Source organism: Falco biarmicus, chromosome 4 (genome assembly GCF_023638135.1).
Source record: "Falco biarmicus isolate bFalBia1 chromosome 4, bFalBia1.pri, whole genome shotgun sequence".
Classification (NCBI taxonomy): domain Eukaryota; kingdom Metazoa; phylum Chordata; class Aves; order Falconiformes; family Falconidae; genus Falco; species Falco biarmicus.
Window position 1 is genome coordinate 12,664,871 of NC_079291.1, and position 25,678 is coordinate 12,690,548.

A 25,678-nucleotide genomic window follows, 5' to 3' on the forward strand; every position below is an offset into this window, starting at 1 on the left:
AATGCTCGACCGCTCATGAACAATTCAATCAATATGCAGGGAATGGCAGCAGAGTGCAGTACATATTACAACCGCCTGTACACAATCACAAGCACTGATCTTGCAGTCTTTCCTCATTTCATGAATTCCTGCCTATCCTGCTGCCACCCAGAGTCCAGTTCTCCACTGAGCCTTGTGGAGTCAATCCTTCGCAACACTTGGGCCGGTTCAGATAGGGTCTGCACCTCTGCCAAGGTCCCTAACACCATACGAGGGGTGCGAGGCACCTTTGGCTGCAGGTCCTCAGCTACCACCCACATCCACCCCTTACACCCTCCCCTCTGTTGTGCCAGCACTAATCTGTGCAGCCACACACTGAACCAGATGGTGGGAATGATCCAGCTGGAAAACTGCCTGTCTGTAAAAAGGCAGAGGGTTATTTCACAGCCAGACTGACCTCACAGCCCAGCTCGTGATGCAGCGGTGCCCAGGGCTTGTGCAGGTGTGGGTGCACGCATGTGCATGTCGGTGCCAGCCACCTGCACCTAAGCAAAATGGGTGCGAGTGGCCAGCAAACCTGACTGGCAGGACTTTGCCTCCAGCTTGCACTACTGTAAGTTATGTCTTGCGTTAGGTTACAGCAGAGGGAAGTCTGCCTCAAAAGATCTACTTGTATGAGCTGCAACCAAAGGACTGGATGCTACAAAGAGAAAAGTTCTCCCGAAGCAAGGTTGTGTTTAAGGTTATGGCATCTGTTTCAGCTGGAAAGAAAAACTTGCGGACTTAAAGCAGGGATGGAAACCACTGGTCTTACACTTTATTTTAGTAAGCAAAAAGCCTATTGCTGCTGTACAGTGTTATACAATGAACTGCCACAGTTCTCACGTCACTAGTCCATAGGAAATGTGCTGCGACTACCATGTTTATGCCTGCATGCCGAAAGAATGTACAAAATTGCATTAAGCTCTGTTTCTGTTCCACTTTTTTTGATATTCCTAAACTCCAACTTTTACAGTGTTGTGGAGACTTCTGTGCACTCTCAGGCACCACACGCCATCCGGGTTATGGCAGGTTGTTGCCCCAGATTAGAAAAATCAAGTGCTATGCATCTCTCAAGCCATCATCAGAAATGTAAACCACCAAGAAAACTTGCTCTCTTAAGTAACCTTGAAAAAAAAAGTCTTAAAAAAATCTATTGAAAAGGAGACACTGCTAACAACAGGGTTTTCAAGATGGTATGAGTTGTTTCTAGGAGTTGTCCAAGCATTTTTTCTAGCTCACTTCTTGTTATTATAAAGCTAATTCTGTATAAAAGGGCTTTTGAAGCATGTGACCATCATTTCATGAATTTTAAAAAAATTGGGAAAAAGGAGTAAATTTGGAAACATTTTGCTCGATGTGGAAAACGGTTGTATTAGAACAGAATCCCCTTTGCTTCTTACATTTTCAGTACAAAAGGCAAGTAAATACAGAGACCCTGCATCTTCACAGTCTGGCACTCCTCTGAGTCACTTAAATCTATGCAAAATAGGTATAAAATACGAGGGGTCTTCTCCTTTATACCCAGACCCTGCTAAACTTCTCTGGGGAGCAAGTCCCCAGCTAAGTAAAACCTCATTCGTTTTTATATCAGCCAAAGTAGCAATATTTTAGCTCCCCTCTAACCAGGTGTAAATGTCCAGACCAGCTCAAAGGCCCAGGGAGGGAAACAGGTCCTGCATAATTTTAAGAACCAGGTGCTGGTTTGTACCCTTATGGCTTCAAAGTTAAGTTGCACTTCAATTCATGATGCCACGAGGTGTGTACAATAATAATTTAGCAGTGTATTAAAAACGGCAAAGCTTAAAATTGGTTGTCATGCAGAAGTGGGATAGGCGATGGCTATTTTTTAATTGATTTATATGAAAGTAGCATTTGGCTTTGGATCAAATGGTGTCAGAGTACCAGGGTTGGTTATAATGTGTACTACTGATACTTAATGACTCCAAGTTATTAATCCAGCACTTGTAAACTCAGGTATCAGTAAATTGACACTAATATGTCTGACACCAATACTCTCCTGGATTTCCCGCTTCCCATTAGTTTTGTTCAGCCTTCACGTGCACTTCTGCAGTACCAACCGCTATTAAACTAGTGTTTTTCAGGAGAAATCTCTCCAAGCTTGGTACTTTGTCAAAAACCATAGCTGTTGAACTAAAAAGAAAAGCGCAGGTCGCATTTGCTCTCTGCGCTGGCTTCCTCAGAAAGGTCACCAGTGAGGACTCAGCACTCTCACCACATGCTTCCTACATTCTCGGTATTCTACATTCATGTCAGCGAACGCTACTCTTGAACACAAACCGAAGAGACAAGTCAGCAACAAAACTACTTCTAGATTGATTACGGCAGAATGCTACCAAGACAACTCCATAGAAAACCCACTGAAGCAGGAGCAAAATTCAGGTCACTTCTTAGCAAAGCTCATCACAGATTATTACTATTATTATTATTATTAATATTTTTTAAACCGTTTTGTAAAACTTTGATCCTGGGAGCCAGATATCCCCATGTGATGTGCTAATTCAAACAGGCTAACGTGGGACCACCTGACCCCACCTGGTACCAAAGGCTTCCGAATATTTTTAGCTTCTCAGAAAATCACTGCTGACTGACACCCATCTGTTGGTGATCAGCTTCTGGTTCCTCTTCTTCCACATCTGCATTATATTCTTCAAATGCATCATCATCAACATCTGGAAGCCCAAGTAACTACAAAGAAGAGAAAATACTGTGTAATAGTGAATTACCCACTCATGCAGCTTTGCTGCAAATCTTCACACAATACCTAGGTGTCACTTCTTGAAAAACCTCAAACCCTGGAATAACAGTATTGCGTAACAATCTCAACTCTTTCCCTCCCTCCTGTAACAGGCAAAGATTTGAAGATGCATCCTCACACCAAATTAAGTGCTCGTGGACCAGAAGATAAATAAAACCAAAGCAAAGCACTTGCAAAAAGCTTTGCGCTCTTCCCTGAGGTCGTATCACAAATTGTTCCGTGTTTAGACTTGTCAGTGGTTTAACTTCAGAAAGAAACATGATAATACTGTAGCAGTAGTTATCTCAGTTTGTGTTCAGCAGCCTTATAAAAGCCAAAGAAAACATCCTCATACAGAACTGGCTAGTATGGAGTAGGCAAGGAGTCCCTAAAAACACAACAGGACAACAGCAAATGGCCTGAAGTTGCACCAGGGACGTTTAGATGGGATCTTAAGAAAAATTTCTTCACCAAAAGGGTTGTCAAGCACTGGAATAGGCTGCCCAGGGAAGTGGCTGAGTCACCATCCCTGGAGGTGTTGAAAATACAGGTACATGTGGTGCTTAGGGACAGGGTTTACTGGTGGGCTTGGCAGTCCTGGGTTAATGGTTGGACTCGATGATCTTAAAGGTCTTTTCCAACCTAAACACTTCCATGATTCTATGATTCTGTATTAAGTCCTTCTCTTAAACCCTTCAATTCATCACACCAGACAAAGCCTTGCATGCTGGGCGATGCCCTTGCAGTGAGAAATGCTGAGTATTCAACTCCGAATTCTCCTTTAAATTTCTGCAAATTAGATTTGAGCTTGTGAAGAACTGCCAGCCCATCTTCCTTGGACAATGTTTGCGTGTCTCCACCTGATGGCTCCGATCACTGCAACAGCATTTGTTCACTACAGGAAAAGGAGCAAACAGTGATGTTCAAACTTTTCCCCTCTCCCCCAAAAGGCTGCCAAGCCAACAGAGGTCAAGAAGACAGATAACCAAATAATAGTCAAAATAATGCATGTGTTGTGGAAATCTCATATTAGAATCTTACACTAGCAGCTGTTAATAGCCACAAAGCAAAATCATATGCAAGGCATTATTGGGAATACCACGTATTTAGCTTGCCAGGGCCAGAAGAGCAGCACAGATGCATGCAACGCCCTGTTCAGAGAGTGGGCGCAGCTGTTAGCTCTCGAAAGAGGCAAAGCCCAGAAAAATTGGGAGGAGGATGACACCTGCTAGGTGGTAGCACGAAAATGAGAAGGCTGCCATGAGGAAGAATTTTAGGGACCTAAACCAGTGTTATTTTCGCTAAACAGATTTGGTGTATTCAAATTAAATTTGAGTGTTGTACTGTTCTGTTCGTATCAGCTGGCAGAAAAAGCTTTGATCATGGTTTTTTTGCCCAGTTCTGGTTATAATTCCTCCTTAATTTGCAGGGAAATGAGCCACATGAGTCTTCATTTTATGGGATACTGTAAGCCCTTCCCATGCAAAACTAGCATAGAAACCACAACATATACCACAAGAACCACAAAGCTGCACGTGACCCCAAAGGATGGGGAGCGTGTCCTGCTTTTCACACATCGCCTCTCCCTTTGCCCTCAGGAAACCCAGCTCTGCTCTCCCTGGTGCAGCATAAATCGGAGTGATGCTGCAGACACTGACGGTTTTACAAAGGCAGGAAGGATGGGTATGAGATTGGGATGGGATGGGATGGGATGGGATGGGATGAGATGGGATGGGATGGGATGCTCCTCTAAGAGAGGCAGTTTTGTTCTCTCATAGACACTTTAGGATCCTCCATAGACACTTTAGGATCCTCCAAGGTACCAACGACCTCAACCATGCCGGTCCTGCTTTTAGGGGTTGCATCTCATTGCTCCCCACAAGACTACAGTCCCTCACTGCTGTTAACCCCTTACTGCTCTCTGGACTGCAGTGACAAGTCAGCTCACACCTTGATCCCAAGGAAGTGGGATCAGGGTCCAAGGAGCAGGGAGCTCTACAAATTTTGGGTCAAAGGAGAAAGAGCGTTTATAAAAGATGATGACAAAATAAGATGATGAAGGTGGCCTGAGTTGACCCTACACTGATTCCCACCCTGTCTTCTTTTAAACATATTAGTTTTCGGCTTCTAGTCCGTTACCTACTTCATATATTAAAGTATCAGCTATGTGGCAGATTTGAAAGGACTTTTCATGGAGAGCAAAAACAAGGAGGAAAGGGGTACAGAAAGAGAAAGCTGATCGACCAGCCAAACAGCCAAGGGGGAAAAAACCTGCTGGATGGGTATACGTGGGAAGGAGGATGACAGGAGGTGGTGAGGAGGGAGAGAGAACAACTATCAGTGGCAACACCACCTGAACTACGTCTACTCCTGCTGGACAAACCACCCATCTGGAGGTAAAGAAGAGGTAACCGGGACATGTGTGAACTCAATGAATATGGGATAAATGGCTTTTACACTTCAGCTTCCCAGTTCAGATGTAGGCTTTTTAGCCTTAAGGTGAGCTCAATGCAGGAGCCCTGGAATTTGCTGCTAAATTGTACAACTCATGCTTTGGTTCTCTGCAAACTCTGCCAGCTGGTGTGATGTCCCTCAGGCATTTTTTATTTTTTATTTGCCTTTCTTTCTTCACTCTTTCAAAGTGCCCTGATTTTATACAAATAACCTAGTAGTTTTTTAAGTCATGAAAGCAGAGTCACATTGCCTCCTGCCAAAAGTTCATGTACAACCACACTGAAAAATAAACCAAGACTGAGCTTTAGTGGTCCACACAATGCTATACTAGAGATAACGTGGTTCTGCTGAATCCTGGTGTGAAGGGCTTAGCCTCCAGGCAGATGTGCTTACAAGCACCAGCACAAACACCTCTGGCACCAGAGAGACAACGGCGTCAGAGGAGCTGCGATGCTCTGGGGCAAATGGGGGTATTTGAGCCCAGTGCTGTATGTACCATTTCATGTACCTGTGCGGTGTCTGACACTTTTGAATGCTCCCTGAGTAAGTGGATAATAAGGCAAATCACAAGGTTTTGTGGAAACTGACTCAGCAAGGCAGAAATGGGCAGAGACAACATGCTCCCCACCACTTCAGTAACGAAACAGCTTGGCCTTGTCTACAGCAGGATTTAGAGGTGCGATTTAGCTGTCACAGGTTAATCAACATTTTCTAAAAGCCTCGTCTAAATAAACGTCCTACCCTGGTAGTGTGTTTATGCCCGTAAAACATATGGGAAGGATGCCCAAAAGCAGTGAGGGCTGGTGAGCAGCTCCCAGACCACCCTCATTGCCTCCTGCACCCATGGAAGAGTGGTGAGCAGAGGGAAATCTCTATCTCCCACTGAGAGGGATGCTAGCTACTGGGCATCCCCACTCTCACTGCCTCCAAAACAGTGGCACGAGCACCCAGCCCCTTCCCATGCCGCAGCATCAGGGTAAGCCTGCGGAGACATGGCTGGGCTGTTAACACAAACACATGGAGCAGGGCTGAGCTGAGTTACTGGGCAAAAATCGGTCTCGGAGCCCTCGGTTAAAGGAGGGCAGGTGCTTGTGTTGTGCCCTAGGGCATGGAGAGTTGCAGATGCACCACCAGCATCTCCTCCTAAACGTTTCCCTTCAAAAGACCCTGACAAAGACTTTGAAAATTGTCTAATAAACTTTGATGTCCATCTGGAAATACCAAAATGCAAAAAACCTGTCAGAAGTTGTGTGCCAAGCACTTGCCAAAAACCTGGCCCCTCCTCAGTGTTTCAGACTGAGTAGCCAGTACCGTCGAGCCTTCAGAAGAGCTCAGTCTGACCTTCAGCAGTGTTTTTTCCTGAACTGCCATTTTTGAAACTGACATTTGCCAGACTGGTCTCTGACAGCAGACTTGGTTAGGATAGTGGAGAAGAAATGCCCTGCAAATGCATTGTTACGTCCAAGCCAACAGCAAGGTGGTTTCACTAGCAGAACAGGTCCAGCAGAGAAAGGATGGAGGACAGTACAAAGTAATGCCAAGGAAATTATTTCCCAGTACTGATGAAAAGTTGTTCTGTTCTGGCAAAGGCCTGAGGGGGCAAAATAACTGTTTCCATACATCCATCATAACGCCCTCCACTTTTAAAAATCTATCCTACCATGCACGTGCTATTTTTAATAATTAGAATAAGGGAAAAATGTCAATACATTCTTTATTAGACTTGCCTACACACAACCATACCTCAAATGATAAACCCAGTTTTGTCATGCTGATGCAAATCTCTCAATACTAGGTCAAAGGAGAAGCTGAGAAACATAATCTTTGTGATACATCCAAGAGAAAATGAAGAGGTACTTGACTGCAGTCTGCAAGAAGTCTCTGACAACTGAGGACACTGTTTTGGAGCAGACAAAAGCATAATGAAATTCAACAGCTAGGAAGCAAACCCAGAAAAATGAAAACCAAGGAAAACAGTTTTTCACAGGACCGTAACTAATGATGAAAAGAAAAAGTGCCCAGCAGTGCTGTATCCTTGTTAAGTCACCTGAAGACCTTACATCAAGACAGGGTGTCTTTGGAAAAGACACGCTCCAGCTGAACCACGATTTATGTGCTTGGTTGAGGGAATCAAGGGGTGCAATGTGATGTATTAACGATAGGCCCAGACTAAATGCGTACAGTGGTTCCCCTTGCTTTGAACCTTTTTATTCTGAAGAGCAGCTTAACGTGGTTTGACTGAAGCCAATTTCTCAGTAACTTAAGTTATGCTGAAATAAATGTGGTTTATATGAAATAAGTGATCTGTACCAATTTAATTAAGTCTTTTTGAAGTCCTCTTTAGTTAAACCAATGGAAGTTTCTCCTCAAAGGCACAGCTTTTCTGAGCAGAAGAAAACAGCTACAAAGATCCAAGAGCTGAATATTGTTCTGGGAAACGTATTTATATTTTTGTATGTTTTCACAATTACATGCAGCTGTACTGACGGATCAGATTTCCAGTCCTTTCTAAGAAAAGTGTGCATCTGTTCTATTTATTTCCAGTCTCTCAAAGGATTCTTTAAAATGATGCTCTTTTATGTTGACCAGCTGTGGTGGTCTGTGGCAAGGCAATGCAAGGGTGTAACACAGCGAGGGCCAGTGTTTTCATATCGATGCTCCAGGCCCTCCCTTTCGCTCTAAATACTTGGGATACATTTTCAGTCTTCTTGATTAGTCAGCCAGAATAAGAGAGAAGGGGAAAAGGTCTACATTTTCAGCTGAGTGTAAAAACATCCATTGGTCAGCTTTCCCATGGACATCACAGGAGCATGGCTCTGGCAACGAACCTTTGCTCTGCTTTGCACCAGCCCCAGGCGCTTAAAAGGAGAGACTGTGCAAAGGCAGGATTTGGCAAAAATGAAGGACAACAGCCAAGGATACCTCACCCTGGTGAAACCCAGGCTTTGACCCAACTCTTAGTGTGTTAAACAAGGACAGAGAAAGCTGAGTAGCAGCAAAACAGAAAAACACAAGCCCCCTCCCCACAAAACTCAGCTTCTGCTGCAGCTTCTCAAGCAGTGACCAAACTGGTGCTTGCAAATACCAAGTGGCAACCATCCCAACAGCAAAATCTGGACCACTTGAGGGGAAAAAAAGCCAACCCCAAAATAAAACAAACCATTCCTGAGGAGAGATCATACTTCCAGCTTCCCAGAGGTTTACTCTTACTACTCAGATCTTTGCAAAATTCCCCAATTCCAGTGCCAGGAAACAACTCTGCCACAAAGTCCCGTGGCGCTGACTCGCATCCTATTCCTCGGAGTCAGCGCTGCATCAGCAGGACACGAGCCCCTGCGCAGCTGGGGAGCCGCTGCCACCGGCTGCCACACCAGTTGGCCTCCCACCCCACGCGGGAATCTCATCCTCTCAAACACAGAGACAGAAACAAAAAAGGCAGCTGGCTTCCAAGAAACAATTTCCAATTCCCTGATAGTAACTTACGTGCTAACACCCCTGCGCCCAGGCAGCTGACTGGAGATGTAAATCCCTGCAGAAGAAAAACCACCTTGCTCCATCCAGCGCTATCTATTAAAAGTGACAGGTAACTGTCAATGTTTAGAAGTAAAGAGGAGGCACTTACGGGTCTGAAGGATTTGAAGACTTTTTCCAGTATCTCATGGAGTGTCTTTTTCCCACAGGAGGAGATGTAATCCTGTGCAAGTTGCAGAAAAGGTAAGCAGTCCTCACTTTCGCTCCACACATGCTGAAAGCCAACAGCAACACAAGAAAGAAAAGACATTAACAGGAATTCATGACAGCCTTTCCATGTGATTTTATAAGGTGACATGTTGTAAACATCTGCCAAAGTACACTGGGCCTCCCGCAGTTCAGATTTACAGTGGGGATGGGTACTCGGACAAAACTTGATTTTATTAACACGATCCACCAGAAAGCATGAAAATCAATCCAGAAGAGAAAATGCCTTATGACTGCACCAGCAATGAAGGGTACACACACCTTGCACATGCACATTTTCTGAGTAGAAGTGTTTTTGTCTGGCATCAGCCCCACTCAGACCTGGAAGTCACATTGGGTTTTCTCTTCTTCTACATCATCTGCTGCAATCAAGCCCTCAGGAAGAGCTAAAAAATCTCTTTTGTCTTCCTGGCATTAGTGAAAGTGTGATGTGACCCTGGAAGTGGAACTTGATGTGCAATTCTCTTGACAATGCAGAAGAAAAGATGCAAAGTACACCCGCAGGTTAGACACAGAGCCAAGGAGAGACATTTGGGCGCTTACAACATCCTGACACTTCATGCCTCCCTCCCTGTTTTGAGATTTACTCCTCCTAGACCTGAATCTTCTCTTCCTGGGCAGGCACATTTAAACCCATTTGGGATATTCCTCTCGTTTTGGAGATGCCGGTACCCCAGCCTGGCTCTGTGAAGCCTCTCCCAAAATTGATGCTTATTCTCCTGCTATGAGGCTGTAGCAGGAACAATGCTGATGAGTGATGGTGGACGCACTCAGGCAACAACACTTCTTGCAACAAGAAGCTTGCAGCACACAGCATAAGCTAATGTATACTTTTAAAGACCTCCTTTTTGAAGACTTTGTGCATGGGACTGTCTTAGGCACTCTGCTACACAGAGAAGCGTAGTACTGCAAAATTAGTTTGAGACTCTTATACCTCTATTTTTGCACAGCAGCTCTTTTCCCCAAAGTGCCATGCAGCTTTTTACTGTGCTATAAACAGTAGGTTATGCTTAAACAAGGGAAGAGGACGGTCTCTCTGAAGCCTAACTAACATTCAAAGGAAGAGTCAGAACAACAGATGTTTCAATCCCTAACATAAGGCTTGCATGTCACCTTCCTGTTCAGTGGTGAACACCTGCCAGGGATGCAGTTTTACACTTACCAAAAGAAAACACTACTTAACATCACCTAAGCTGCATCTTTAAGTTGAAAACCGTAACTGCCTTGCTACAAAACTCCCTTGACCTACATTTTCGTTGCTGCTTGTTGCATTTTACAGGCATAAACACAGCTAAATACTTTGTTACGAAAAGAGCCCTGCCTTACTGAGTAGGTTCTGCTCTTTCCATATAACCAGAGTCATCTCTTAACCAGTCTGGCAATAAAAATAAATTCTTTACAGTCTTGCCAACTCTCAAAGGCACATACCACAAGTCTCATGATACTTCATGCCATCTTAAGAATCACGGGCCTTGTAATCTATAAATATACAACCAAATCTCAACTTGTTTACAAAAAAACCCAAACAACAAGGTCTGCACTTTGTGATTTGTATGGCCTAAAAAAAGCAGAAGGTACACAGAGTTAACTCAAACGAACCCTCTTTAAAATATCAAATGAACATTCTCAAATCACAACATTTGAAGAACAGCCTTGAGATTCTGGAGGTCTGGCCCACAATTTCTTAATACTTGGTTATTGCTAACCACTTAGTTATTTCTCATCTTTGCGTCAAACTTAAGAGCTGGATGTCTGGATGTTGCAGCTTGGCAGTTCATGGCTCATGCTAAACCTGTTGTAATTGTTTATATGTATAAAACGATTATAACCGCTTACATCCTGATTGTTGTTTAAATGGTGGCTTCTTTTGACTACCAGAGCTATACACAGGAGCTTCCACATAAATGAGCATCAGGTCCTGCCCTTTTATAAATAATAGTGGGTTCAACCCCAAGGGGAAGTTAACCCCGTGTTGTCTTATCATGTTTTTACAGTCTCTTTTCAAGCTGCACCACATTTTAAACTCCAGTGTGAATTTGTCAGCAGTAGCACAGAATAAGATAATCTAGCACAAGGGGAAAACCTGAGTAACTTGATCACTGAGCCTTTGAGCAGATTTTTTTGCATAGCACCATAAGGCAATAAGCAAGTAAGGCTTCCAACAATTTCCACATCTGCAGAAGATTTAAAACTTTGGCTGTAGCAACAAACACACTATGAAAGGTCTCACGTGCCATTAATGCGTGCATCTCATTCAGAAATGGCTCGATTTCACCCCACACACACACTCCATACACACCCCAAAACTCAAACATAATAGAGATCAGAGTTATAACACCTAGAAGTTCAGCTGCGTCTACAGCTCTCTGTGGACATTCAGTGCTGCACCAAGGCAGTGCAGGAACTGAGTCTCACCACTGACTCACACATCTCCAGAGGAATCTGCAAAAGGAATTTTGGCCTTTCAAAATAAAAACAAACGTAATTTAAGGATTCAGCTCCTGCTCAGAAAGCTTGAGAGTGAAGCTGCACGTACAGAAATGGTTCTCCTGGAAAAACCCCCAATGCCTGAGGATCTCTTCACGGTAGGAGAAGCATACTGCTGGCAAACTGGTGGACCAGTGTTCAGCCATGGCCGTGCAATTAAAAAAATATTAACCTCATCATCTGAGCACGTGTTTTCCAAGCTTGCCCAGTTTTGCTCACAGTTGCTTTGTGTCACTACAAAAGCTCGCAGCCACTGATTTCCACCTCAGCTGACCTAGGATCATGGTTGAATTATTTAGTTTAGCATCTACACACAGCACATAGCTGAGGGAATTCATAAGGTTGCGTCTGGAGGGGTTTGCTTTAGATGATTCAGTACTGCCAAGGTCACTTGCTGGCGCACCTTTTTCTAAGCAGCCCACCTGTTGAGCATAGCAGCAAAACTTTGTCTTGTGGGGATAATTCAACTTGCAGGAAATATTCAGTCTCACTGACTCTGTTCTAAAATATTACCTTGCATCAAGGTAGCATCATATTTTTATTTGCTTTATCAGTTACCTTGAACACCAGCAGTAACAGCATCAAAACAAATAATAGACTATAAGGCATAGTATCACAACCCTCACCCTCAGTGGTTATGACTGTACAAGTCCAATTAATTTTTTGAGAACACCATGAGCCTCAGGAGCTAAATTATACATAGTTCAGCTATCTAAAATGCTGATTCAGAAAGTTTTAGTGTCCAGGTGGTACTGAAAATGCCAATAAGCATCTAGCTGGGTCTTCTGCAATCCCAGCACACTAAAAACCTAGCACAAAGATACCTTTTCAGGAAATTTAAATGGTAAGATTGTTGTGATCTGGAATCTCTGATTTAAAAAAAAATTCAGAGTTGTTCTCCTCCAGACTGCATCTTGGCAAACTTGCCATGTTTTTCTCCTCCTCCCATTTAACTTCATCCTGCTCATCATTTCCTCCTTACAAGTGGGTTACCATGGACTTCTTTGGTGCCTCCTACATAGCTTTTTAAGTTGCATTATTATGAAATGAAGATGTAAAGAAAGAGAACAAGAATATCAGGCATCAGATGCTTATTAAATGGGAGGCTCCTTTATAAGAATCATGGGGTACAAAAAGGCCGTAAAGTGTGTCACTGTGAATTCTGTTTATATGTACTCACTTTCACACTCCATGTGTTACTGGAGCCATGCAACAAGGAAGGCTAAAGTGCAAATGGGAATCAGTCCCCTGGCTTGTATTAAGTCTCCTTAAAATAAACTTTAGTCTGTCATTGCATGTAGAAAAGAAACTTATCTTCTGGAACATGAAAAAAAGAAAATGACTGCAAAAAACAAGACAGCCAAGCTGGGAGCAGAAATGAAGTCCCACAGTGCACCAGGAGTAGAAAACAGGATGCTGGTGAATCAGCTCATTAGTGGTTCTCAATCACATTAAAGAGACACCATCAACAAGAAAAGCACTAAGAATGACACCTATCTGTCTGTCTTAAAAGTATTATTACTACAAAAAGTGCTTCAAGTAGTAATGCCAAGAAAAAGACAAGAAAACACTGCTTCTAGTTTTCCACTGTTTATGTTCTGCATTTGACAGGAGGAGTTGGCCCTTCTGCTCAGTTCTGCTACTGGTGCCTCTGGGCGGGGAGTCCTCCCCACAGCAACCCTGGAGTGAAAATATTTGCCAAAAAAAAAAAAAAAAGACTAAAATGTGGTTGCAAACCCACAAAAATTGGTCAGTGCTGGAAGCATGGGAATAAGGTCTGAAGCTGCTTAAGATTTTTTTTAAAGTTGATTAGATTTTGTTTTGAAAGAGTTTGCACAATTACTGCGCAGCATATAAAGAAACGATACAAGTCTAAGGAAAACAGTGAGCTTTGCGATTCCTGATATCGTCAGCATCCAATCACAGCTTTAGTTTAGAACTGCATTGGATTTGTATGTATCCCTGCTTAAGAGTACAGCAGGTATGGCCCTTTCTGGGAACGGGCATCTCTAGAAGGGAACAAGTGCTGGGACTCATAGGAAGGAAGATGGGTGTGCAGGGCTAGCCCCACCGTGGACTAGGAGAATCCACACCCAGAGATGCTCTACTGCCACGGCTGGGGCTGGGGCTGAAGGTCTCATATCCCTGGACAGATGCATAACTAAACTCCAGCTAACTTCTTTCATAATTCAGCGTGACCATCTGCCTGACACAACAAATAAATGTCCTGCTCGCTGGGATTTGTGGTCCTGGAGAAGGCATCTCCCTGCTCTTTGTTTCCATGAACCCATCTGTCAAATGGGTCCACGCTGCACTTACCTGTTGGAAAGGGAATTAATGAACATTTCTCAAGCAGGTCAAGGGATGAAAGTTCCTCCGGGAAGGACCTACAACATTCCTACAATAACGGTCTGTGCTAGAAGCTGTTGGTTTTGGGGTTGTTGGTTTTGGTTTTTTGGGGTTTTTTTTGTTAATAAATTTCATTGCAGTTAAGTGGAGCTTTGCAGGTTACAAACCCCGGGGCGCGATGCCGCTTTTCGGTCGCTCTTGTCGCACTTCTGCTCACCGCCGGGAGGGTCTGGGGGAGGGGAACACCCCGCCCGCCCCATCCCATAGCCACGGGTTGTGTTGCCGCTGCCTTTTCCGCACAAACTTGCCGCTGAACTCGGCGAGGGGCGGGGAGGGGGCGCGGCGGCGCCAGGCCGGCACCTGCCCGGGTCCCCCAGCCTCGGCGGAGCGGCGGGGGGGACCGCGCGGCCCTCCTGTCATCCTGACTCCATTTTATTCCTGCCCATTCTCCATTTGCCGTGACAGCCCTGCCAGTCCGCCCGTCCCTGCGCCGTGCCCCGGCATCCCGGGAGGACGGAGGGGGCCGCGCGGGGAGCAGCAGCTGCAGCCCCCGCGGGGCGCGGGGGGAACCCGGGGGGAAGGGGGCCGTGGGGTCGCACCCCTCCTCTCCCCGCCGGAGCCCGCAGCCTGCCCGGGCCGGGGTGATGGGGAAGGCGGGGGGGTCCCTGCCCGCAGCCCTGCCCGCGGGGCCGCCCCCCACCGGCAGCGGACTCCATTTTGCAGACTCTGGTGCGCGCCGGGGAGGATCCCCCCGGCCCCTCGCCCTGGCCCCGCCACCCCTGGCCCACACGCCGGCCGCCCCCGCAGCCCCGGCCCCGCCGCCCTCCATCCCCGCATCCCCTCCGCCGCCCCCCCTCGCCGCTCCCCCTCGGCTGCTCCCCCAAGCACCCTCACGGACGGAGGGGGGAGTGTCCCAAAGCGGTGCAGGGGCTGCCCGCCGGTCCACGCACACGCACGGATACCCACGCACGCCCGCGACCGCCCGCCCCCCCCCGCCCCCGGGTCCACTCACGAAATTGTCGCCGCAGGCGGCCTCCGGGCAGAGCACGTAGAAGGAGACGCCGGGCTCGGCGTAGAAGTCCATGCGCCGCTCCGTCTCCTCGGCGGCGATGAGCTGGAAGGGCGTGCGGGCGCACCACCGCTCCGCCGCCTCCGCCAGCGCCTCGAAAGCCATCGCCGCCGCCGCCGCCGCGATCCGCGCCCGCCCGCGCCCCCCGCGCGCGCCGCCCCGCGCCCGCCCCGCGCGCCGCCCCCCGCCGCGCGCGCCTCCCCCGCGCCCCGCTCCGGGCTCCCGGCCCCGGCCCCGGGGCAGGCGGGGGGGGGCGGGGAAGGGGCGTCAGGGCTCGCCGGCCACCGCCCGGGCGGGGGGTCTGCAGCCGGCCGTTGGCTTGACGCCTTCTGGCAACTTGAGGGGGAAGCAGCCCGCCTGGGAGCGCGCTGCCAGCGGGACCGCGCCGAGCGCCGCTTGGCTTCCCGGCGCCGATCCGGGATTCCACCTCCCGGTACCCAGGCCGGCCGCCTGCCCGTGCCCTTTCACGCCCAAGGCATCGGTACCCCCCTGCGCCTCGTTCCATGCAAGCCACCAGGATGCCAGGCGTTGGGCTGTCCGAACGCAGGCGGGCTCACCCCGTGACGTTGGAAGGCTTTGCGGCTGCTGTCAGCAAAGCTGGGGACCGAGGGGTTTGCGGTGAGGTTCATCTCGCTCTCCCTGGCGTATCCCAAGTGATTATCGACAAATCCAGTAAGGCATGTGAGAGAGATACGAGAGCTGATCGGCATGTATAAGGGGCCTGAGATTTGCGTCAGTGTCTACTGTGCCACGGAGGAAAAGCGCCGAGACCTGGGTGGGTTTTTGGCCAGAAACCCCCGACCCGCCAGAGGTGACCGGGTAGCACCGAGCCCGTACGCAGCAGCAGGTAGGAGCGTTGGCAGGGCGAAGGCAGCGCTGGCCTCTGAATAATGCCCAACAGCTGTCACTTGCCCCCAGAGCGGTGTTTAACTGCGTTTTCACCACGACTGCCACACGCACAGTGGATGACGTCTGTGTGACACTTTGTACGCTCCCATCGTACATATCAGTCAGCACATTCATGATTCGGCCACTGCCAAAGTAAGTGGTGAGGTTGCAAGCCGTGGAGGGAGTGAGGCCAAGCAGCGCAGCGCCAGCAAGGCTGCGGTGAAGGCTCCCGGCAGGCCTGGTGCATGCTCTGAGCGCTCAGCCTCACAGTCACCATCTGCTGCCCCCTGGGCTTCACCCAGCTGCAGACATGGGTGCAGCAAAACTCAGTACTAATGGCACCGCAGAGAAAAACCTCCACTGGCGTTGCAGCCAAGCACTGAGGTATCAGGAAATGCCAGTGACATGAGTGCTTGTACAACCGTAACTCAGCCCCTTTGTCCATGTGGGATGCGAGTGCCTGCTGTTTTTTCCACCAAAGGACGTTTCATTTATTCCATACAGATATTCTGGATATTGCCCTCATTCCTGAGGTGATATTAGAGTGGCAAGTGCTAAGCACCCCTCACTGCACTTGGAACTGTGCCGTGACTGTGCAAAGCATGGTAAAAATGACAAATGTTCCAAAACTCTTGGCCCAGGTGCCTCAAATCCCACAATCTGGGGGTGCTCTGTAGGTACTTACCCTGGTCCTGCCCCACCTCCCTTCACCAGGAGAAAATGAGGCAACATCAGTCTCCTGCCTACTGCACAGGCCTGGGGGAGCTGGGCGCAGCAGTACCCGCAAAGCACTCTGTGTGCGAGGTATCTGTGGAAGCTCTGTGACTTTTCAGAGAGCCCCGGGGCTGCAGCAGTAAGTCCTGAGCAGCTAGAAAGGAAATCCTAAACCACCTGCCATTTCCCAAAGAAGGCAGGTGTCCTGCAGAAACCCAAATGTGACCACAGGCTGTCAGGGCTTCGGGGGCTGGCAAGGCTGTGAGTCCGTGTAGGGCTTTGCAACTTCAGCACTCTTTCAGCATTGGGTGTTTGGTGGGTTTTTTTCTCTCCAAATGTATTTACATAATTAGCATGAAAATAGGACGTGGAAAAATACAGCCCTTTTTCCTAAAACGTGACATTGTTGGCTTGCCTGCAACTGATGGGCAGGATGCCACCACCCAGGCAGACACCTCTCCTGCCACAGGCTGACCCCAATTCTGCCATCTCTTTGCTCTTCCACAAGATCCAGCCTGGATGTCCGTCCTCCTCAGAGACAGTGTTGGCATTGGGTAAGGACAGGTGGTAGGAGCAAAGCCTTGGCCTTCCCTCTTGATGGCAGGGCTACGTGCGGGGTTTGGGGCTGCCCAAGATGCGTGACCTTGTCCTCCCGGCTGGCAGTGCCCTGGCCCGTAGCAGCAAGGGGAGGTCAAGGCTGCATTGCAAGCAGACACAATTTCAAATAAATGAGGTCCCAGTGTTAACAGCTATGATATATGTGCATTTTCAAAGCCCCACATGAATGTCTTTTTAGTCCTTAAAACACTGCTTTGAAGTATGTGCTGTTTGTTATCTCCCTTCTGTGGGGTAGGGAAGCTGACAGGTTTCGAATGAGATTTAAAATATCTTATTGCAGCACGCGCCGCAAAATCCTTTGTCACGTCTGACAGCATAGCCATTCAAACCAGACAGCCATGCTTATTTGTTTACTTACATGTGGCAAATTTATTTGCCCTTACACCTGTACCCCAAAAGCAAATTGGGAAAACAACCCGGTAAAGATGGTGATTTTGGCAATGCTAGGAAACAACCCACAAAAGTGCAGAGCAAGCCAGGCTCGGTGGCCCTGGGCTGATGCCAGGGGCCGGGGGATGGCAACGTGGATGCGAGGCAGGTACAGTGCCTGTGACACCCATCTGACTCTCTGCAAGTCAAAAGCAGGACTCTCTGCTCGTTTGAGTAGACGTACTCTGTCTAGACCAGCAGTGTGTCTACGTACTAGACCAGCAGTGCCGTACTATGCCGCAACTTTTCCAAAATACTGTATGAAACGCATTCATGGCTTTGCTTCTGACTTGTTCCAAATACCCATGAGCACCCACCCATGCCCTGAAGGATGGGCACCTAAGGGGAGCAGCTGTCTTCTTGGGAGAGGAGGAGAGGGGAGGTCAAGGAGCTGTCTGCTGTGGCAAGGATGGCTTGCAGAAGGGAAACTGCACCAGAGCGAAGGTATTTCCCCCTGCCTTGTGGGGATGCACTTCCATTTCCATCTCCCTCTGGGACACAGCTGCTCCAATGCTTTCCATCACCCCGATCCTGGCCATTGCAACATCAGGGAAATGTTGCTAGATCATTTCAGATGGATGCCACTAGCCAGTAACTATTGCCTACTGGAAATGGCATTTCACTGTGAAGAGTGCACAGAGGGTATTAGGAAGGGCAACCGTGTGCACTGCCATAGCCAGCTAGTTGAATCAGAAATACAAGTATTGGCATTTTACAGGTGACTTGGTTTTATGCAGGTTCTCCACCTTCCCAGAAATGAAATTGTCAGGTCAAAGGTGAGTGACAGGGTGAAGGCTGAGTGGATAAACCAATTTTGTGCCATTTGTGTGGCTTGGAGGAGGTGTGGAGGGGGAGGTTTTTAAAGTATCGGGTACCTGGCTCCCAGGAATTACCTTTACAAAAGCCCTTGCCTCTGAGATGCCTGGTGGTGAGCATGGTCTAGAACTCTGGAAACTCAGCAGCCCTGTGCTCAAGTGAGGAAGGGAAGAGCACCCTGCTAGGTGTTTGCTATTCCCCTGCTCCCCCAGGACACAATGACATTAAATGATATGGGGAAAAGGGACACGGGGTGGGGTGGGGGTGGGGGTGAGAAGCTGCAGAAGGTGGAGGAGCAGAAGGGTTTCTGAAATGTGTCAGACAAAGGTAACTTGCCCGCAGCTGTGGTGTCTCTCTGAAACACTGAACCACTGTTCTCCTCTACAGCAGGTCAAAAATCTGACAAATCCAGCCCATGGACTGGACACCTTCAAGGGTTTTTTTTCCCTTTTTTTTTCTTATGAAGAGCCTTTATTGGTCTGCTTTTGGTAAACTGCCAAGCAATCTGCATTAATTTGCCTGACCGGCTGTAAGAACCCGATTGCCCTCCCACAGCCCTCATTACGCACCCTTCCTGCTGATCTAAATACAGAAAGGTCAGGAGGGTGAGCTCCAGTAAATTATTAGAGATACACCCTTAACTGCTGTGCTGCGTGGGCTTGTTCTCTTGCATCTTTACACTGTCCCCACAGTCTGGTCTCCTAAGGAAAGACTGGTTCCTTTGCTTCAGAAGAGAAAAGGATGAAGAAATCCTAGGGGTAAAAAATGGGCAAGGGGGGCTGATCATGGCTAAGCCCTCACAGACTTTCTTTACAATCTTTCGAAAAAGAAAGTATTTCTTAGCTTTATCAGTACTGGCTCATTCACAGCATGCATTTCACATGTCCAGAGCCTTGACTATTGCACTCGCTTGAGAGAGGTGCTGAAACAGCTGTCCCTGCAAAAGCCTGGTCTATGCGAGGCTTTCAACGGTGCTTGCATCACAGCTCCACACATTTTCACTGAGCCTGTAACAGCATGAAACATCTTACTGTAGCACAGCAGCAGTGGGTTCTTCCAGGGACTCAAGCTGAGTGACTATGGCCCAGCAGATCCGTTTTTAACTACCGAGCATCTAAATTGAGGTTACTAAAAAGTGAAAAATTCCTGGCTGCTGTGATATTTCCAACCCACTATCAGGTGCTGCATCCTCCCTGAGCACACCAGCCCCAACCACATCATCCCCCAGGCTGGAGTCCAGGGTCCAGCATGCTGGTATCCTGCAAATCGTTCCCCGCCTGACTTCCTTGCTGCTCCTGAGGACGCTCAGCTTTCCAAAGCATCTAGACAGCGATTTGTGGTTTTCTTGTCTTTAACGAGGAATGCAGCTCTGGCTGTGTCTTTGCTTTGAGTTGCTTTGTTTTAACCCATTGCCATAGTAAATGGAGTTGAGGAAAGAGCAAGTAAAACTGTGAAGAATGATCCAACCCAAGACGATGTTGTAGAGGGAAAGTGAATTAGAAATGCACAGTTTCTCAAATTTTAGACTACCAAAAAATGTTAGTTAAAAATCTATACAGGATAACAATTCTGCTGTTCCCACAAATCCTGACATCCTCCTTTTGAAGTAAAAGGTTGAACATCCTATTTGGCAGTAAGAAATCCAGCACATAAATAGTGATGAAGATCTGGACTATGCAGAATACACTTGCTAATTAGCAGCTTTCCCTGGTGGTATTGCCTGCTCCAAAATATGAACTTGTTTCAAAAAGCCATCAAACAACCCCCAAATCTGTCCTTCTCCAAGTCCCTGCTTTTTAGGAATAAGAAGATCACGTGCTAAATGTGAGGGGGATGCCCTGTCATCTTCCTGGTCCTGCGGGCAGACAGTTTTGTAGTCTGTTGCTCTTGACACCCAGACCAGCAGCATCACACCACACTGTTGGGTGCCATGCAGTAACAGCGGAGTGTCTCCAGGCTTGATAGTACTATGCATTTATTAAAGCAATGGCACATTGCATTTATGAGCAGTGTACTGAAATATGATGGAAATATTTGATGACTCAGCAAACTGAGGGTGACACAGGAGGCTGGATTCACTGTGGATCACTTCACCTGAAGAAAATACCTGAATGGCATTTTCATCCATCCTCCCTTTATTCTGGTCCTCAAAGCCCTTCCTCCTACTGCACCCAGGTGAAAACATCACCAGCTGATTTTGAAAGAAGTTGATTTTCCTTGAAACTTTCTGAAGCACAGACTTTGTACACATTTAATATTCAGTGACCTTTTGAAAATGGCATGACTCATCTCAAATATACAGGTGACGGTAGGAATGAAGAGTTGTGAACTCTGTTCAGGGCTGGCCAGCTGAGGGTCAGCAAGCAGCCAGGCCAGATGTGGCCAGAGATGAGGCTTCACGAGCCTGGGCTGGATACGGGTGTGGATAACTGGCTAGCTGAAAAGGGTCACATAGACATAGTCCAGCTGGCTGAACAAAAATGCACATCGCTCTCAGCTTATCTGAAGTAAAGCAAAATACACTGCCTTTGGCTGTCCTTGTTACACAATAACAGGAAGATTTTGGTGGGAAAAGAATGTTGCAGGTGGGAACAGAAAACTACAGAAGAGAAACTAGGGGTGGGCTTGGTATTTAGGCAACTAACCAATAATGAGCTTAACTTTTGTAATATGTATGAGCTAATTATAAGAAGGCATAAAAGGTGACTGTAAGAGACAATAAACGAAGTCTGCTGATCACTCATATTGAGCGACTGTGTCTTCCCTCCGTCGCAACATACGGGGATGGGAGAAATGGGGAGGAGAGCACTGGACACCTGCTGCCCTTGCATCTTTTTTGGACGTAGAGGTTGGCACTCCACAGTTCTTGCCTTTTTCACCAGGAAGTATCTGCTAGCACTATTGTTTATTGTTGGATTAGTGTAGCCATGGGCACACCATGTGGCCAGGCAAGCCAAGTGCGGGGTATATTATGAATCAGCTTATTAAGACCCAAAAGGTGATTTTGCAAAGACCTGAATGACATAAGGCACTATAATCTCTTCAGGCAAACAAACAGGATATCTTGACAATTTGTGATCCTTTATGATATTGAAAGGGCACTGTCCCTGATTTTCAGATGAACTGCTTCACTAGTATAGAAGATATTCTCATAATAGTCTCAAATTAGTTGATTGCTTGAAGTGCCAGAATCCTTAATGCTCTGCTATTTTAAACATATGGAAATTGATTCAACACTTATCATCTATTTAGAGATGTAAATTTATTGAAAAAGATGCCACTTCTTCCTAAGCTTCAGGCAAGCTCTGATACTTAGCTTTCTGGGCACAAGCAGGTTTTTACGAGGACTTGTGATTTTAACTACAGTGATTTATTTTCCTTCTAAAGGCTGGCAGAAGCAGAGGAAAACTGACTGTATTGTCTACAGAGAAAAAAAAAGATAGTGGTGCAAGCACTGGTGTGAACTGACACAGATACGGCAGTTTCTAGCACATCGTACCCTGAGAGTCTTTTCCCTAGCACAGACACTGACCCAGACCGTGCCCCAACTTCTGTTGCAATTGCCCTGTCAGTAGGTCCACACTGATGTTGGAAGCATCACTTCTGTTACGATCACTTGCTTTAGGGGAAGAGCAACGAAAAACCGAGCGCAGGCAGTGACAACAATGACATTGGCCACGTCAACACCCCATGGCAAAGGAAGCTCCCCCCTTCCCAAATTTAGCCTAAGCTTCCAAAACCAAAAAGCATTGGTCATTCATCTGCAATTAAAAGCTCTTCTCTGAGAGTCAGACTGGTTACTGACTTCAGTCTGTTGGGATACTTTCCTGCATGGGCAAGCCCTGTGTTGATGTCATGGGCATGAGGCTGCTGTTAGGATTAGCTGAAAAAATCTGCAGCCTGGTCCTAGCTCGGCTGCTGACAGCCTTGTTTTTGATTTGGCGCAGTCACTTAGCACCTTATAAGATGGAGATTTGTATGTATTACATAGGAATGCTGTTCGTGCCTTAAGGCTTGTGAAAATAGGAGTTTCTCCTGTGGAAAAAGATTTTTTTTAAAAAAAAGTGGTTGTCTCAGCTATTTAATCATGTGTTATTATTCAGCATGATTCATATATTAATACCACACTGAGAATGTCTCTATAAAGCCTAATATTATGCTTCTGGGATTAAGCAATGTTTCTTAGTGTGTTTCTTATCCCAGTATTTTTGCAGAGAAGCTGGAATGGGGCCAGTTCACACAAGATGCCTACACACTAGTGGTTAGCTCAGGTCAGGTAAGCACTTACAAAGTGAATGCCCCAATCATCCCCATTTACCCTGCTGTGGTTTACATCATGGAGAGGGCACACAAAGTGGATCCCTCTCAGATGAAAGGTGAATGGTGCACACGCTGCTGTCTCAGTACTCTTCTGCATTATGGATCTGCTCCCAGGCTGAACTACTTGCTAGTGTAGAAGCAGCTACAGCATGTTTACTGCACCTTAAAATCTCTTGATGGCATTTGGGAAGCGAGTTCACTGGCTGGTTTAACTAACCACCAAACCTGGAATCTTGACTGGCTAATGTTTAATCAGGGGCTTTATTTTCTTGTTTACACCAGTTTGTTTATGATGCTGAGTCCAGCCTCTTTAGCATGGAAGAAAAATCTGGCTCCATTCCTGAGGTAAAGCACTTTAGACTTTTGCATAAGCCTGAAATAATTAATTTGGAGTAAGACAGGGTTACCACAGCACTGGGTTTTGGAAGCGCCCATTTACTTCTGGGGGTCAGGTTCAATCAGTATCTTTTCTCCCAGTGGGAACTGGTGATCTCTCTTTAAGACCCACTAGCTCCCCTTCGAAAAGAGTAAGGAACCATCAGAGCCTGCTGCTGCCGGGTGGTCCCCATCCCTACCCTTCCTTTCCTCCTTTGCTCTCTGCCATCCAGATCCAAGTGACCAGCTTTCTTCCCTAATTACGCACTGGCTGCATTCTTAAATATGCTTCTTACATCATGAAGGAGAGGGTGACAACCACCAGCATGTCTCAGGGCATTCAAAACCTCTCCCCCATGCCAGTGACCTCTCACGTTGGTTGTGCTGGTCTGCTACATCTGGCTGATGGGACCCTGTGGCTGGCATCATTGAATGGACACTCACCTTCGTGTCCCATCCACCTCAGCCCCATCAACGGCCCTGCTGTCATCTCCTCTGTGCAAACTACTCCCAAACCTCTCTTCCCATTCAGCTTGCTATCACACGCAGGGGACAACCTGTGGCTCTGGAATAATTGAAAATTTTGGTACGCATCCTACATGCTTACAAAGTATTGGCTGCCTTTGTTACATGCAATGAGTGTCCAGGTCTCATACTGCAGTCTCTGTGTTCCTAGCACACTATCATGAGACTTATTTGAAGCATTGGAGTAAAAACCGTGCTGCTCACTGAATTATTTGATAGCTGTTTTCCTAAGCAGGTGCTTTTTACTTCTGTTAGTGATTGTGATGTCTGGCAGTAGGAAAATGTTAAGGAGATACCAGAGATATGGTGGAAAAAGCCAACTCCCAAGTTACAAAGGGATGACGGCAGAATTTACAGCTGGCTGGGGTTGCAAAGAAGTGGACAATTAGATCTTACTTGCAGTACACAGGGAAGGTTTTCCTTCAGACAGGCCCTGTACAAGCGTACCGCAAAGGTTTTCACACAGGCTCCTACAACAAAGCTAGCTGGTCTGGGAAGAAATACAGGTCAAAATCTTCATGCAAAACTTTTGACATATTTAGTGCATTTTTACACTCTGCCCTTTAGAAAGCTATTTTTACAAAAGTTTGGGAGAATTAAAATTACTGGCGGATGTACCAGAACCTATGCATTCTGTGGGATTTCAAGTCAAATTCATACAACTCCTTCCAAGCTATCCCATCAGTTGTCTCATTTAGCTTGTCAGTACCATTTTTAAAACACATGGTTCAATTAAATCCAACAGCACACAGAAAAAAACACATCAGCCTCACTTCAGCCCCTGCTTCTACCACCACCTGCCCCAAAAGTCCCTGACATGGGTACCCCCACTAAGCACAGCACACAAAAACTCACTGGCAGAGATAAACGAGACTTAGCAGGGCCAAACATCTCACCAAAACTCTTGCACAAATTCCTTTAGCAAGGTATTTTTAACTGCTTTTATTTCTCCAAACTCCACTTCTCCTGGCCACAGGGCAATGGTAGCAATGAATTTTGTGTTCTATTTACAAAGCTGGGAGATCAAGTCAGGCCAGGCTAGCTCAAGCCACAGCTCCGCCAGAGAGCATCCTCAATGTACGCAGCAGCAGCAGCTTGAGGTGTTCCACCCTCCCCCCACATCTTGTCCTTTCTTTCTCTGTTGTCCAAAGGAATACTGTTTAGTCCCAATAAAGGCAAAGCCGAGGAGGGGGAGGGAGGTCTCTTGTCACTTACAATAAATTTAGAGCCAAATTGAATACAGCTAACGCATTTGTAACATATCAACACCCACTCCCTTTCCTGTAAATTCCTGCAGACCTTTGGCGGCAGAAAGCCTGCATGTGCTAGAAATAATGGAATTACAAAAGAAAGAAAGGAAGGGAGTGTAACCAGTGGGAATAGGAAGAAATAGCTAAACACATACCTTTCAATTTATATACACACCCTTCTCACATAAACCAGTTAGTTATCAGCTAACTAACTATTAGTTCGTTAATCAGCTTATCTTCTGAGAACAGGGTTTGGGTGTATAACAGACCTAACAACCAAATGTTTTAAGTTCACACCTGTCCCAATGATTCCCCAACATTGTAGCTTTTGCTTTGAAGGCAAACATCACCAATGCTCTTTTTCCTTTGATATTGCATTTATTTGTGTGTCTATAAAAACCCTGTAAATAACCAGGTAGATTCAAGATGTCGTCATTCATTGTTAGGATCCCAACCCAAGACGCTCAGTTACCAGCAGAAGCCTACAATCCCATCAAGATGCCCATTGCTGGGCAGCTGTGCTCTCCATAGCATCGCTCTGACTCAGTGGCTAGCAGGAAATGCATAGCACACTAAACAATGAAGCGCAGGCAATTACTGAAAATAAGTGTTCTTCATTACAAGTAATTCCAGGCTACATTTCTCTTAGTTTTCAAATTAAAAATAAAAAAAAAAAAAACAAACACCAAAAACACACATGCATGAGTTGTTGAACTTCCATTATTTTTATTCAAATAAACGGACTTTGAAGGAGGGGAAAAAAAAATTACAAAGCTTTAACTACTTCGATAACATAGCTATAACCAGGCATATAGCTAGTCCATAGTAAAGCAAACTGTGCAAATCAGCTTAGGCACAGCATCTTCAAAA

General features: G+C 46.7%; 1 protein-coding gene across 2 annotated transcripts; it reads right to left on the reverse strand.

Moving 5' to 3' along the window:
* Positions 1-774: 774 nt before the first annotated feature.
* Positions 775-15,039, reverse strand: MTURN (maturin, neural progenitor differentiation regulator homolog). 2 transcript variants are annotated; one of them, XM_056335448.1, is made up of 3 exons: positions 14,817-15,034; positions 8,853-8,975; positions 775-2,727 (listed from the first exon to the last, which is right to left on the reverse strand). In XM_056335448.1, exons 1-3 carry the CDS (start codon positions 14,976-14,978, stop codon positions 2,617-2,619), a joined length of 396 nt encoding a protein of 131 aa, XP_056191423.1. In that variant the 5' UTR covers positions 14,979-15,034; the 3' UTR covers positions 775-2,616. The 2 variants fall into 2 exon arrangements, with proteins under 2 accessions (XP_056191423.1, XP_056191422.1); XM_056335447.1 differs by lacking the exon at positions 775-2,727 and adding an exon at positions 5,178-7,127 and having other exon boundaries at positions 14,817-15,039.
* Positions 15,040-25,678: the final 10,639 nt, after the last annotated feature.

Bases quoted from the DNA above. Each gene is read 5' to 3' on its own strand.
- MTURN (XM_056335447.1), bottom strand. From the start codon at position 14,978: ATGGCTTTCGAGGCGCTGGCGGAGGCGGCGGAGCGGTGGTGCGCCCGC. The intron at 8,976-14,816 runs GTGAGTGGACCC...GTTGGCTTTCAG, and splicing joins CCGCCTGCGGCGACAATTTC to CATGTGTGGAGCGAAAGTGA. The intron at 7,128-8,852 runs GTAAGTGCCTCC...GCTCCAAAACAG, and splicing joins TCTTCAAATCCTTCAGACCC to TGTCCTCAGTTGTCAGAGAC.